The sequence below is a fragment of the Daktulosphaira vitifoliae genome, unplaced genomic scaffold (genome assembly GCF_025091365.1).
Source record: "Daktulosphaira vitifoliae isolate Bord-2020 unplaced genomic scaffold, ASM2509136v1 Scaffold_2, whole genome shotgun sequence".
Classification (NCBI taxonomy): domain Eukaryota; kingdom Metazoa; phylum Arthropoda; class Insecta; order Hemiptera; family Phylloxeridae; genus Daktulosphaira; species Daktulosphaira vitifoliae.
This window is the reverse complement of record NW_026099573.1, coordinates 26,240,706-26,256,863: the sequence shown is the minus strand read 5'-3', so window position 1 is coordinate 26,256,863 and position 16,158 is coordinate 26,240,706. Positions and strand designations below refer to the sequence as shown.

Here is a 16,158-nt window from a genome sequence, read left to right as displayed (position 1 = left end):
TGTACCAATTATACTGTTTCAATATCAAAAGATATTACAGTTTTTTCACTGTATAGATAATCAAATTACAACATTAAAATATTTTACAAAAATAAAATAAAATTATGTTCTATTCATTAACATTAAAAAAACATTTTTTTGTATAAAACTAACATTTATCATTAAACATTCCACAAATGTTTTTACCTCATTATTTTTCTAAAAATGTTATTAGGATTATAGATATCATCCTATTTAGATTACTTTTTGAATTTTAATTAGTCAAAACTTATTTTGCAAGCAAATTTTATAATGAATGATTGATATTTTATTTAAATTTTTACTAAATTTCAAATCATTTTGAACATTTAAGAGACAGCATAGGTGTAACTTTTCTAATTACTATTATTTATATTATATTGTTGGTCAAATTATGTTAAATATAATAATTTTGTTTCAATTATCAGAATAAATGAACTAAGAGTGAATATGTGGTACTTTTAGGTACCTTTAATAATATTTTGTTGAATACATCATACATAACATTTTTTTATTATTCTTACATGAACAGATGTTGTTAATCACAACTATTTTGAACCATGTTTATTTTCATATTAATAATTTATTTTAATATTTTTAATTAATGAACTCACTTACTTTAAAGCTTAAATTAGTTCATAGATATTTTTAAGTCAATTATTGTTTTAAATTCTTAAATTAGTATAAAAAAAATGTGCGTAATACTCAAAGATAAAAGGCTCAAGTTTTACAGAAGGCTTGAAAATACCCTTATTTTAAACAAATTTTATTTTTTTGTAATAACTGAATGCACATGAATTTATCTATGTGTTTATAGACATTTCACACTTAAAAATACCAATATTGTTGTTGAATGTTGAAAAGCTGTTAATTGTAATTTTTTGCAGAGTAACTTTTTTTTAAGATCATAATAATGTGCCACAAAATAATATTCCTGGCTAGTATCAACCTAATATAATCAACTATTCACTCAAAAGTTTCCAACTAAAACAATTTTTTGTATAAAATTTATACTTTATTGCCTATATTTCAATATTTTACAAAAATAAAAACAACAAATTAACATAAAAAAGTTTGTCAAAATTGTATTTATTTGATACAATATTTATGTACAGAAAACATATAATAATTGCTTATTATATAAACTTATATATTTACAACACGGAATAACATATCAATATGAATACAAGAGACACAAATCTTATAAAGAGCTCTTGTTAAAAAAAAAAAAAACGTTGATCATTATCATTAAAATAATGATTACAAGAAAACTTATTTTACTTATCTTAGTAGTCAAATATTTCAATATGTATAATAAAGCTACAAGAAGCTATCAAATTATTTCCATGTACAACTTAATCAGTAATAATAATAATCATAATTATCTATCCCTAATGCGCGTTCAAAATATTTTCTAATCATTAAATATAAATAATAAAAACATTTACAATGAATTATTTATAATGTGATGTGTCAAGAACATATCCCTAACATTCAGTTTTTTAATTAAAAAATCTATAACCACAGTTTTAAATTATCTAATTTAATTTAATAGGCTACTTGGTGATTTTTTATCAGATGACAGAGAATCTTGATTGCCATTTCCATTATTGGGGTTATTACTATTAGGACCAGATGAGTTTTGATTTCCAGAATTTGGATTATTGGAAGGAGGTCCTACACTTCCTGGTCCATTATTTTGATTTTGTTGCTGTCCTCCAGCTCCCCAAGAGTTTTGCTGTTGGTTATTGTTTGGACCGTTTCCGCCGCTTCCCGGGGGACCGTTGGACGGAGGTTGCCCCGGGTCTCCACCTCCGAAAGGGTTGATTATTCCAGAATCATGATGTGGGCCACCAGGACCTCCTGGTCCACCAACCATATGTCCACCTAAATCTCCCACCATGCCTACTGGTCCTCCTACAGATCCAGGACCTCCAACACCACCTGGCCCTGGACCAATAGCTCCACCTGGTCCACTACCTAAGGCTGCTGCAGCATCATATTGTGTATTTTCCAGTCTATATTAAACAACAACAACAATTAAAGTTATTTTATTGAAAAATATTTAATATTTATATTGAACATATTGAATCAAATTATTTTACCTTGTAATAAGACGTTCATCTTCATCACCAAATTCACCTCCCATTAATGATGGTTCTCCTACAACCATTACATCCTGAAAAAAAATAGTAAATACTATGTCTTTTTTAAAAATTGATGCTTGTCTATTTACCTGTGAAGCAAGATTAAAATTTGGACCGGGTGATCTTTTTTTACCCCCACCACCTCCTCCACCACCACCACTATTTGAAGTTGGACCTGATGGAGGTCCACTGCCTGCTCCTCCCGCTCCAGCACCTCCTCCAGAATTAGATCCTTTACGTTTACGTCTTTTATTTGCGGGTCTTTGAGATTCTGTAAAAAGGAAATAATAAAATATTATAAAAATATAATACAATTAATAAAAAAAATTCTCATTTAATCTTTTGTTGAATAAAAATGGCTAAGTACTTAAATTTTTAAAATTTATTAAAAAAATTTAAAATTTTAAAATACGATATTTAAATATATAAATTTAAGTATATATAGTATTTTTATACTACAGAGTTAGAAATAATAAACCTTAAATTGTATGTGTGTTACATAAATATACATCATTTTTACCTGGTGGAGCAACCATGCGCTGCCATTTTTGAAACAGTGTGGTTTTTAAACAGTCTCTAGGACTCAAAGCATAAGCCTTATGTCTTGACATTAATTCTTGCATAGGCTCCAAAATTACACAAAGCTGGAAAAATAATTTATTGTTAAATATATATTGATACTCGTAGAAATTTTTTTTTTTTTTTTTTCTGTACCCTAAGATAGTTAAGTGTTGAATTTGTAATTCCTTGGCGAGTAATATTTTTAGTTATTATTTGATGCTGTTGCTGCTCAAACATCATGTGATCAGGATTAGGGTTTTGTTGATTTTGTTGACTTTGTTGTTGTTGTTGCTGCATTAATAGCATAGCTACTGCAGCTCTAGGAACAAGTTCTCTATGTTGCCGTACAGCCATATGCCATGTGCGAATACGCATCAAATCATCATAAGTGAATTCTAAAGTTAACCTCCCTTCAGTGCATACACGAGTATAAATTCCTCCATTATTAGGACCAGAAGTTGGTGCACCTGGACCAATACCTGGTGAAGGTGTCACTGATCCTTTTATTGGTGCACCATTGTTTTGTTGAGATTGATTGGGATTTGGCAAATGTGTTGTGATTATAGTGCATTGGTCACAATCTAAAGTTAAACTAGTAGTATGAAATGATTCTTTTGTAGAACGCAAATGATAATAGAGATCTGTTACACCTCCTTCAAAAATGCTTCTAAAATACCTTGGTATTAGTGTCCGTCCAATTGCTAGATTAAAAATAACAAAGTAAATGTATAATTGGCTATAATCATAGATTAATGTTAATAATTTTATCCTTACAATAACGCTTGGGTCCATCTTCTAAACAGAATGTAAGAGTAAGTGTAGCATCATCCTCAAAAAATTCAGTAGCAAATTGTTCCCACCATATGTTATCACTTTCCTAAATATATGAAGCAAATCATACAATAAAAGTATTGTTTTCATAAATAAAAACATAACTTTAACTATTCCTTTTTTTTTATTAAATAAAATTTGTTATAAAATTTATGGAATAAAATTTTTTAAACATACATCATTTCGATTTTGCAGTCGTTTATTCAATTCAAATATTCGATAATCTGGTTGTAAGTGCTGTGGGTGAGGGTGAGGATGAGAAGGGTGAGGATGATGATGAGGTGGCAAAGGACCATGATGTGGGCCACCTGGTGGTCCATGATGGGATGGTGGACCATGGTGTAATGTACCTCCAGGAGGACCATGATGACCAGGAAGTCCTTGGTGTTGCCCTCCACCTGGATGTGGTGGACCACCCGGATGAGGTTGGCCATGATGAGGGGGTGGACCACCACCATGTTGTGGTTGTTGGTGTGGATGACCACCTCCATGAGGTCCTCCAGGACCACCTTGGTAATAAGGACTGTTATGTCCACCACCTCTTCGTCCACCACCACCACCACCACCACTTCCCATTGGGAAACATCTATAAAAATAAAAATAATAGCATTTAAAATGTAAAAAAAGGTTTTACAATACAATAAATAATTTTAATTACTAAAATATTAACAATAATTAAAACAAAAAGCTAAGAATGTAAATAGTCCAAATACTCCTATAGATAGAATATAAAGTGAGAATATTACAAATATATATAATGATCACTCTACAGTAATTAAAGTTAGCTATTTTGGATAATTTTAAAGAATGAATGAGTGGATAAGTTATTTAAATTAAATGAATTTCAATAACTATGGTTTAATAATAAAATGAAATTTTTTTTTTAACTTCCACAAAATATACTATTAACACATATTTATAGTGTCTATTTTATTACGGAATGCGCAACAAAAATAAATATGTGAATCGAAATACATAAATTAATATTATAATTATTATGTCATTTTCACGAGATAAACTGTAATGGAACTTCATATCAGTAATAGGATAAGGTCTTCAGCATTAATGCAAAAATAATTACAATTGATTAGCAAGTTTTTAATTACAAACCTAACCAATCAAGTAATTAATACGTTACATTATTTTAAAATACTTGATAAAAAGTTAGAATACCAAAAAAATGTATGAAATTGATAGGAAAACTATCAAGTCATCATACTTGTAAAAATAAATTTAATACTCGCAATTTCCTTTTGTAATACAAATGAAATATTTAAAAAAAATTGGTTACTTTAGGTCTCACATGAAGTTATTTTATAAACAAAATTGTATTTAATTTTTACGTAAATATCTAGAAGATATGATAAGCAGAAATGGAACGGGCAAAATATACCTATTTTAAAATATTAAAAATAGCCATTAATATGCAGTTATTTTATTCTTTATTTATAATTCTAGCTGACTTAAACTTTATATCGAAGAACATTGTATTAGGTCATTCGATATTAGAACCTGCCATATTCTTTCATTTTGAATATTATTAAGTTTCTACGTTTTAACGCAAATAAGAAAAACATAATATTGATAATTATCATAGCCTCGCAAACGAAATATATAAAACGACGATATATGTCGGTATACCAGAATAAGAGGGGAGAAGTTTCGACCAAGTATATAACGTGTTGAAAAAAGGAGGAGAGGGAATAGGGCGGTGTCCATGGATACGTCGGTGCGTGCGTCAGTGCGAACGCTAAATGCTACAGCACCCAACTTTATATTAATATTATGTAATCGCCGCTACCGCACGGTGTTGCCAACTTAAAATACGTTTAAGCATTACCAAGGTGTTATGATAAAGGGAAAAAAATGTAAAATATAAAATAAATCGATCGTCCATCGCCCGCTTCTCACCCATCCTTCAATCCCTTCCACTAACCCACCAACAAATAACCGCAACCGGTATGCACATGGTTATGCAAAATGAAATAGGCTATTACAATACTTACTAATTACTTGAAAAAAAAAAAAAAGAAGAAAAATTATGTATTAATCACAATTGTTTTTTGAATTTCAAAAGATGCACTAAAACTACAACTCAAAAAATTATAATACTTTGTTAGATAAGAACTTTAAAAATATTTTAGTTTAATAACAATAAAAAAAAAAACACCTAAATAAATAAGTAGTAAAGTACTTAAAGCACAAAATCAAAAATTAAAAGATTATTAAATACTAAATATTGTTTTATATTAGACAGCAACACTTTAAAAGAAAAAGAATTTTTTTTTTTATTTAATGTTAAATTATATCAAAATGGTTAAATTTCCTTTGACATCAAGAAATTATATTTTTAATGAAACAAATAAAAAAAATGTATTTTAATTTAATATAAATTCTTAGTTTTTAATTTACTAAGAACTATTTTTATAGGAACAGTGACATAGCCAGGTGAGTAAGAAAGCCATGACCCTATTAACAACAATATTAATTTCTAAAATAGTCATAAGCAAAAAAAAAAAATGTCCAAAATATTGAATTCTATACGTTTTTTTACTATGTCCCTCTATAATGGAATTCTGGCTATGCCATGTATGAGCATTAATTAGTGTCTACATTAAATTTTTAGACATATTTACAATCAAGTTATAAATTAAGTTTGTCATTATATAAATGTACCAAAGTGTAGAATATATACATTTATAATTGTTTTTACAAAATAGACCAAAAATAATTAAAAATTTATTTACATTAAGAATAATCTACTTACGAAGGATGGTCTACAAGACCTCGACCATCTAGTCCACCTGGACCACTACCCATCATTCCACCAGTATGGTTAGGCATGGGACCACCAGGACCACCCATGTGATGAGGTGGCGGTCCTCCACTAAATGGAGATCCAGCTGAAGGAGGCATTACTTGACCTCCATACCCTTGATTACCTCCACCAAAATGAGGATTGTTACTGTTAAAGGAACCTGGTGGTGGACCAGATCCTGGTCGACTACCAGGTCCACTATTTCCAAATTGTTGGCTACTTCCTGGGCCTGAACCTACAGATGAAGGAGAACCAAAAGGAACTCCTGCAGATGTTGGACCACCATTATTGCTATTAAATTGAGGACCACTTCCTGTATTTCCATTATTAGGAGTTCCAGGTCCTCCAACTCCAAATCCAGGTGTTGAAGATCCTCCTGAAGGTGCTGGACTAGCATTATAACCACCTTGATGTGGGTGTTGTGGTGTAGTATTGCCAGAATAAGGCCCACCTCCCCCAGTTGAACCCGCTGGTGAGCCTTGTTGTTGTTGAAATGGTGATTGATGACCTGATGGATGTTGATATGGACCACCTGGTCCTGGGCCACCTAAGCCAGGCCCAGGTCCATAACCCATAGGACCTCCAGGACCAACTCCCCCTGGAAAACCTGAACCATCATTTTGTCCTTTCCATGATACTGCAGCAGCCTGTGCTGCTGCGGCTGCTGCTTGAGCGGCTGCAGCTGCAGCTGAGGAAGGATCATCATTTCCTGGTCCTCCACCACCTACTAACGTAGCTGGTAAAGCTATTGAAGAAGCAACACGCCTACTACAACCTAAAAATAGTTTGATTAATTTAAATGATTACAAAAAAATCTAAGATAATTTACACCTGATATCATTAACAGGTTTTAAGAATAAATAAAAACATATTTAAAATTACATTTTTTACTACGCTGTCCTCCCCGGCCTTGTCGCATGATGAATTTTTTTTAGGAAGAACGAATTAAGACTTTATAACCGTATAAAAGTTAATAGAATTAATTTAAATGTGGTGAACTCGAAAGATTAAATCGAGCATTGTCTATCGATTAATGTAAATATGTTTAATATATACAGTATACATGGGTGCAAGCAACTAGATACTATCGTAGCCACCGAAGGTATAAACGATGTAGACAGGTGTCATCAGTAGCATATTGGTCAGTCAGAAGAGTGGCCTTTAAGCCACTAAAACAATCAGTCTTCTTCATGATTGTACCTCCAGATCCGCACTACATCCAATATTTGGGCACGTTTAATAGATATAACATAAAATTTTATTTAACATTCACTAAAGTATTGTTTTATTTATCACAACGAGTAATAACCGCCACGGCCGGTATCAACAAAAATCACTTAGTTGTTATTGTTTTTATCTCAAAACAGATTAAGCTGAGTTACGTGACGACAAAAATTGAAATGAATAACAAAAAAATTACAAAATCTATGGACACAAAACAAAATTATTTTTTAATAAATGTGATAAGTTGTAAAATAATACCGTCACAGCTACAACTGTGTTCCGTAAACGTCTAATCCGTTGATTCTTCGCACGTAATCGGCAAGTACACTACCGCTGAGGTACTATGGGCTTTAACTGCTGCTAGTAAAGCAGCGTTATCGAATGTATTCGTGAGTGTGTGTGTGTAGTCAATGTTAATGTGTATGTGTTATTAGGATAAAGACTGCTGACCGTTGGCAACACTGTCTGGGCGTCCCGTGTGCATTCAATTCTACCGCTTCCGCCGCCGACATGCGAATGCGATGAACTAGCTATCTGAGTGGCGGGTGGAAGCAAGAGGATAAAAGAGATTTAATGGTTGAGGGCTCGAGCTCGAGAGGTTGGTACCATCGAGGATGCGTCGTAAAACAGCTCACTCTCTCCCTCGGCATTTATTATAAATAATTAAAAATTCATTTGATATGTGAAGTTATTACATTTATTTGAACATTTATTAATAAATCAAATTATATCAAAGATACTGTTACTTCAATACTATTCAAATATCATATAAATTTATATTAAATTATTACCATGCCAAAATTTTCACGCTAATAATTCCAAAACCACGTAGTTTTTTAAATTAGTTAAAAAACAAATATTAAGTTATTCAATTATTTACATATAATATGGGAAATATTTCTATCTATAATGAAATATATTAATTATATACCACGTACATTCTAACTCATTTGAAAGTACTTTGAAAACAAAATTATTTCTATTTGATTTTCAATATAAATCCATTTACACATTATTCAAAAAGGTTAAGGATTATTTTTATATAACATACACTTGAAGTATTTTTCAAAATCAAGTTGTTGTGACGGATATTGGTGGGAGCACAGTAAAGAATTTTCATTGGTCGTGAGCATTCTCATACATGATACAATACACTAATTTTACATCACAAGCGGTAAATACACAAATTTAGTAAAAACTATTTCGAATGGAAGTAACTTTCCAAAATATTATGTTTTGTTCCAATAATACAGAAGGCAATAAGAAATTTAATTAATGCGTTTTCTTAAAATGGGAAGTTTTTTTATGATAATTTACCCATAATCAACGATGTTTTTAATAATTGACGACAATGTTGGTGCGCGGAGATAGTTTTATTATTTTGTTTACGGGGGAGAGAGCGCGAGGGGCAGAGGGTAAGCGGGTGCAAGGGAGAGAGAGATAACGATTGGGGGACGGCGACGATGCTATTAAGAAAATAATATTATTTTCTATTCGTGTTTAGGCAAACGCCACTGCCGCCACCGCTTCTGTCGATCGATTATCAACATCCAAGATATAATATATATTTTTATTTTTATAATTAATTTATCTATTTCTGATATTATTATTGTTCTTAAATTACAAGGAACATTTTTCCTCGTCATGTATGTTATTATTATTAAAAATTCCTAATTAATTTCTGGAAAAATTGAATAAATTTCGGGCGTGCGCCATGGGATCACTTAGCAATGTAAATCAAAATACCAATAATTTTAATCAAACGCCTTCATAGTCGTATTAATAATTTACTCATCACTGGAAATATATCGCTTAAAACATTTTAAAATCAAACTTATTTACAAACAAATTGTACAACAACGTCTAGAAAAGAAGAGAAATAAAGAGGAGGTAAAATAATTTTAAATGAACTTTTTGAAATAATCATACAAATCGTATCTACTGTATTACATTAATATTTTTTAATTTACTGTATTGTTTCAATTAAAATTGTCGTTTTGTTGATGAATTTTACTGTAGCCATGTATCTTGTAAGATGAAAAATTATAAATATTTGTGATAACTGTATTGAGTAATGACAATGATGTCTGTTGAGCATTTAGAAGGAAATACAGACTCCACTGATGATCCATCAGATAGTATTTACATTGAATTTTTAGGGGAACCTTTAGCTAAACATGGTTCATGTACATTTTATAAAGCAATGCGTTATAAAACTTCCAAAAATACAAATCTTGTTAAAAATGAAAATGTAAATCAAGATTTAGACTCAAAATCTGATGATGAGTTAATTTGGAACAATGTATTACTAAATAAATTTTATGCTGTACGTCCATGGAATGACTCTGATACAGTTTGTATTGGTGAGTTAGAACTTTTATGGCAAGACGATGCTGCTAAAGAAAAAGATGATTATGGTGATGATTCATCATCATCATCAAATGATGGAATAAATAAAAGAGGATGTTCAATTTCTGAATCTTTAAATGGTAAATCATCTGGTACATATAATGCAGAACAACTAGCCAGTCTTAGACTTTATATTATGCCTGATCAAACACCAACTGGTAGATGTAGCACTCATGGTGAGGTCAGTACTTACTTTAAAAAATTTATACTAAATCCAATCTTTCGATAAGTATTTATTTTCTTTTATTATCTAGGATGAAGTATTAGAAATAACTGACAGAGTAGTGTTAAGAGTAAAAGACATGGTTTCATGGATTCGTGGTGCAACTAATAATGATGCAGATGAAAATATTGTATCAAAAATTAACATTCCTACTAATTTTTCTGATTCAATAAAACAAAAAAATAACTATGATCTAGCTATAAAAAATGAAAACAATAAACTTAATAATGACGATAAAACAGAGTTGAACACAGAAGAAAAATTTTGTACTATAATTAAGACTGAAACTATTGAAGAGACTGATGGACAAAAATCTAAAGAAAAAGTAGAAGACAATTTACAGATAATTCCTCTGTTAGCGTGTGCCATTGATTATGCTGATGTAGCTGATAACGACAAAAATAAATCAGGAAAAAGTTGTGATAATAAGAGAAAAAATTCAAATAACAGTACTATAGAGATCACAAATAGTAAGTAATAATTTTATGTTATCATATTGATGCTGTCTTATTCAAAGGTTTTATACCAAATTTACATTTTTCTCAGGATCTATTTAAAATGAATTTTTATATTCAATTTTTTTTTTAAATATGTTTTTACAAAATATATAATATTAAAAATTTTACATCAATACAAATTTTTCAAATAATATTAGTATACAATTTTTAGCTTTAAGTTTTTACAATTTTTAATATTCTAAAATGGCATATAAAAATCTAGAACATTGAAATCTTGTTATTTCAAAAAACGTATAAATGCCTTTTTAAAGTTTATATATCAATTTTTTTCTAAAATTTTGATATTATAAACACATTTTTTTTTTTTAACTAAGGATATTTTGAGTATTAAATACATGTACCAACTAAGTATTAAGTAAAATCCAGTTAGCCAAATTTTCAGAATTAATAAAATTAAAAAATTAAAATATTTCATTTATAACAATAAATTATTATATAAAGAAGGATGTGTACCCAACAATTAGTCAAAAGCAGGGTATTCGGCACATTTCTAATTTTAACATATTATACACCTTTGAATGAGATAGTGTCAATATATTACTATCTTTACCCTATGAAATATTTAATTTATAAGAAATTAATTTAAAAAATGAGTTAATAATATTGACTAATTAAACATGATTTGATAGGTAAAATAATATGATATATCAATTTTATTTTATTTATTATACACTTGAATTAAATGTTTATAATTAAAAAATTCTTAATTAAGAAAGTATGAAAATTATAGTCACTGGATTTTTGCATTAAATATTTTGCAACTTCAAAATTCTGATAATGATGAATTAGTTAGCAAATATTTAAATGTAGTATTGTGAGAATTGTATAATATTTGACATTTGTAATTAAACTTTTTAATTTATAATTATTTGTTTAAATGTAACATTTCAGGGCATTGCTTTTTAATCATTTTAAAGTTTCAAAGAAAAATAGTTCATTCTTAAATATGATTTTATATGTTAATCAATTTTTTTTAATTTTATTTTAATGTACATATAGCAATAAAAGTTAAAATACACTTTAATACCATATAAAATATCTTATTTTATATGGTTGGCATTTTTCTCTTCTAAAATTAAATTTTAAACACTTAATATGAAAATTTATAAACTAATTTTCTTTGTTGAAATTTGATTATTTTTTATTATTCTTCAGCAGCCCTCCTTAAAAATTAATTCCTGACCTTTAATTTAGATCATTACAATTAAAACTCAATTACCTCATAATTTCAAAATTAATGAGGTTTTACAACCAACCATTTGGGGTAACTTTTCCAATTATTTTCTCCCTAATATGACAGTTATTTTTATAAAAATAAGTTTTATTTTTTTATTTTATTAACAGATTTATTATGTTTGTCTTCAACAACTGAAGATATCGTTGTCATGAGTTATTCAAGATATTGTCGTTATCGTGCCTTACTTAAACGTTTTGAAGAAATTCTTAAACCTAAAGAGCCAAATGAAAATGATACTAAAAATATAGATGAGCATAATGAAAAGTCTCTGATATTATTAAAAAATCGATTAGTAGTAAATGTTCTTGGAGGAGGTGACTTTTATACTGATGAGATATCAAATAAAACTCATCAAAGCAATATGAACAAAAATATAAAAAGAGTTCTTTTTTGTCGAGATACTTTTGATTATCCAGAATTAGAAACTCATGAAATGCTTTGTAACCATCTAGGTAATTTAATCATGAAAGATACCTTCTTAATTTTTAATATATTTACTTAAAAAATTTGACATTTGTAGCTCCTAAACTTAAAGGACCATCATTTCGCTGGAACCGTGTCAAAGCCATGGCAGCATCTTCAGCAGCAGCAGCTGCTGCCGCTCAAGAATCCTCAGACGAGTCTGATGAATCTGATTCACAAAGAGAATGTTATGAGTCATCAACTGATTCAGAAATTAGCATTCGATTAGATATTAATAAGGTAATTTAATAAAATAAAAACTATCATATAATTGTCTAATATTTATGAAAATAATGTTGTTTGCAGAAAGGAAGATTTCCAGCTAGTGTAAATGTAGCTAATGGTTCTGCAATTACCAACACACAAAATAAGAAGTCTAATCCAGGAATTACTATAACGAGTAACTTTGCTAAAAATTTACAATATATTGAGCAAAAATTAAACGGAGTTGCTGCTGTACCAATTACGCAATCCTATGGTAGCAGTAAAAGACGAAAATTACAGCATCCGCAACAGATAATTCAACAGCAATATCAACATCAATATCAAATTCGAAATCAACTAATTCAGCAACAGTATCAACAGAGGTTTTTACAGCAGCATATTCCTCAACAGAAATTAGGACCTTCCTCTACAAATAATCACATGTCCTCAGTATCAAGAGAACAATTAAACTTGGTTGATGCATTGAGACAAGGAGGTTTAGAGGTCACACCTATTGTTGTTCATTCTTCAAATCATCCAGATAATAGTCGTTCTACTCATATAAAAAGAAGATACAGCAATAGTAGTAGTAATTGTACATTTGATGGTGAAGATAATGAAGATGATGAAGTTAATATAATAACTGTTACACCTGATGTAGTTTGTATATTAAATAAAAATAGTAATAGTAGTACTGAATCTAAAACTGGTATGTCCACACCTTTAGCCTCAAGTAATATTTCTGCAAAATGTAATAAGAAAAATCTTACTACTGAATGTGCTACATTGTCTATAGAAACTTCAATTAGTTCATCTGTAAATACAAATAATGATAACAAAACCATACCTCTTCATAGAAAAATTAACCAAGCAATTGATTCACTTAAAGAACAAATCCATGAAAATGATAGTGGCTCTATTTCAAGTATCAGTCATAGACATCGAGGACATAATCGTCTTTCAAATGGCAGTATGAGTGAATGTAATGCTGCCACTAATTGGTTATTAAATAATGATAACATAACAGTAGCTGTATTAAATTCTCCTTCGCCAAATATAAATAAAGGTTCAAATTCATATCATCGACCAAATCAAAGTAATCAACAAGTTTTAGATTTAACTAGTAACCATAAAAAAAATAATAATTCACATCAAAATTCTTTGTTTGCTTCATCTGGAGCTATAGATTTAGCATTAAATAAGCAAAATCGTTCTGTAACTAATCAAGCTTCTCATCACCATAATGTAGGATCAAATCTTGAAATTACTATTGTTCCTATAACAGCTGCTCAACAACAACAAAGACCTTTATCAAAATCACATACTTATAATAACCCATCATCATCTGTGAAACCATCTTTAACAGTGCGTCAACAGTTACAACAACGCAGCAATAATAGTAATGTTAGTAGTAGTAGTAATAATAATAGGCAAAAACAAAAGTTACAGAATCAAAGAAAAACTACCTCTGCTACGGCAAACACTTCAGCAGCATTATTACAACAAGAGTATTTAAGTAATTTATATGGACAGTTATTGCAAAGGCAATCATATGAAGCTTTAGCTGCAGCATTCAATAATCCACAGCAACAGCAGTTATTTTTACTAGCAGCTGCGGCTCAACAAGCACAGCAGCAAGCTCAAGTTCAACAAAATAAAAATAACAGTAATAAAGGAGGAAATAAAGACTAGTGAAAATTGTTGATCTATTATTTTTAGTTTTGATGTTTTAATATATTTTTTATCCATAAATAAAAAATGAGTGCTTTTGCTGTAAAATTTCCCATTTATATTAACTCAATATTTTCTATTAGTTTAAAAATATATATTTATTTTGTATTTATAGATTTTAATTTACTATAACTTGTGAATAATTTAACTAATTAATTATAAGTTGTAAAAAGCATCAATCTGTATAATTAACAATAACGAGACGTTTTATGTTGCTAATATCATAAAATATTTTATAATAACTATTATTGTTAAGTTAGTGTAATAAAATGATTTGTAAGTGGAATAATATTATTATTTTTTTTTTTCATATAGAATAGCACTTATTGAAAAATAAAATTTTGATCAAACATTTATAGAATGTTAAATGCTATGCTAAATTAAAATTAATACTTTTCAAAGTTATTATACCTTTAACATTGATAAATACTATGAAGTCCCGGATCCTAATTATGAGGAAGGAAAAACGGTCATCAAAATATAAGTGTTATAAATTCCTAATCGTTTAAAAAAATTGTCCAACTGAAAAAAAATTACGCCCTACTACTCACTAATACAATTAATAAAACTGTTACATGATATTTCTCTTACTAGAACATTAACAACTTTATTATCAATAATATTATATATTTGGAATAAGCCTAGAAATAAACAATACATTTTACTTGCCCAATCCATAATTCGTACAATGTTGACTTGTTTTCTTTAAACAACGCTTCTAGTTTTTAAAATGTTATCGTTTTTTAAAGCTAGTACAATGTACTACAAGATGAAAAAAGAAAAACTACCCGAAACTTTAACATCTTTTATAATTCAAAAATCATGTAATTTTTGGTAAAACTAGACAATTTAGCATATTTACGGAACACTACATCATTTTAAATTAAAGCTTGTTAATGTAATATAATATTAAGAAAAATATTCCAGTTAATTGTTCTCTTGAGTAATTAGGTTTATAATTCAAAAATCATGTAATTTTTGGTAAATTTTTTTTAACTTGTTTCAAATACACATCTAAGCATTTTTAGACAATTATTTCAATCACTGACATATAACAATCAATACTTATCTAAAAAATGCCTCAACCCCACTATGTGGGATTCTGACTGTACTTAATTTTTTTTTTTTATTATTAATTATACCTCTGTATATGTATTTATAATTCTTATACATTTTTAATAATCTTTCAGGATACGTTCTTCTATTGTTTAGTATTTGATCCTAATTATTAGACCTTATTATTATATATCAATGAATACCAATATAAAAACGGGCAACTCATGTTAAAAAATTAATAAATATAAAAAAAAACGTTCTGTTGATTTATTCTCTGTGAGTAATCAACCTTTAAAGTTAAAAATCATATAATTGAAGAAACATGTTATAATTATTAACTTGGTATAGTAAAATTATTGAATTTTTTTTTGTTAAATTGTGTTAAACAGTCGCCTAATTGTTGCTTTATGATATACTAGTTTGTTTTTTAACAATACAAATGGTTTTATAATTGAAATGAATTGTCAAAACTAAGATGATTAATAACCTAATTTTATGATCTAATATTAGTCGTCTTCTTCTTTCTTCTTTTTCCTCGCTTTAATCCTATACTTCCACTTGACATTACTCACATCATCTACGCTCACAACAGCCGTCCTCATATCGCATTCAATTACATCCCTCCATCTCTTTTTTGGTCTTTCTCTACCTCTTCTTCTTTCAACATTAATTTCTACAGCTGTTCTTATAGCTTCCGATTCCTCTCTCATAAATGACCA

General features: G+C 28.9%; 2 protein-coding genes across 3 annotated transcripts; one reads left to right on the top strand and one right to left on the bottom strand.

The window, feature by feature from the left end:
• Positions 1–1,504: 1,504 nt before the first annotated feature.
• On the bottom strand, positions 1,505–8,008 carry LOC126900019 (collagen alpha-1(III) chain). Its single transcript, XM_050675367.1, has 9 exons — positions 7,258–8,008; positions 6,325–7,150; positions 3,735–4,143; positions 3,501–3,603; positions 2,880–3,427; positions 2,686–2,809; positions 2,255–2,436; positions 2,124–2,197; positions 1,505–2,036 (listed from the first exon to the last, which is right to left on the bottom strand). The coding sequence occupies exons 1-9, from the start codon at positions 7,292–7,294 to the stop codon at positions 1,562–1,564; spliced, it is 2,778 nt and encodes a 925-aa protein (XP_050531324.1). The 5' UTR covers positions 7,295–8,008; the 3' UTR covers positions 1,505–1,561.
• Positions 8,009–8,740: 732 nt separating this feature from the next.
• On the top strand, positions 8,741–14,737 carry LOC126900018 (uncharacterized). 2 transcript variants are annotated; one of them, XM_050675366.1, is made up of 6 exons: positions 8,741–9,489; positions 9,619–10,189; positions 10,263–10,701; positions 12,094–12,438; positions 12,507–12,688; positions 12,755–14,737. In XM_050675366.1, the coding sequence occupies exons 2-6, from the start codon at positions 9,674–9,676 to the stop codon at positions 14,342–14,344; spliced, it is 3,072 nt and encodes a 1,023-aa protein (XP_050531323.1). In that variant the 5' UTR covers positions 8,741–9,489; positions 9,619–9,673; the 3' UTR covers positions 14,345–14,737. The 2 variants fall into 2 exon arrangements, with proteins under 2 accessions (XP_050531323.1, XP_050531322.1); XM_050675365.1 differs by having other exon boundaries at positions 8,741–10,189.
• The last annotated feature ends 1,421 nt before the right edge of the window (positions 14,738–16,158 follow it).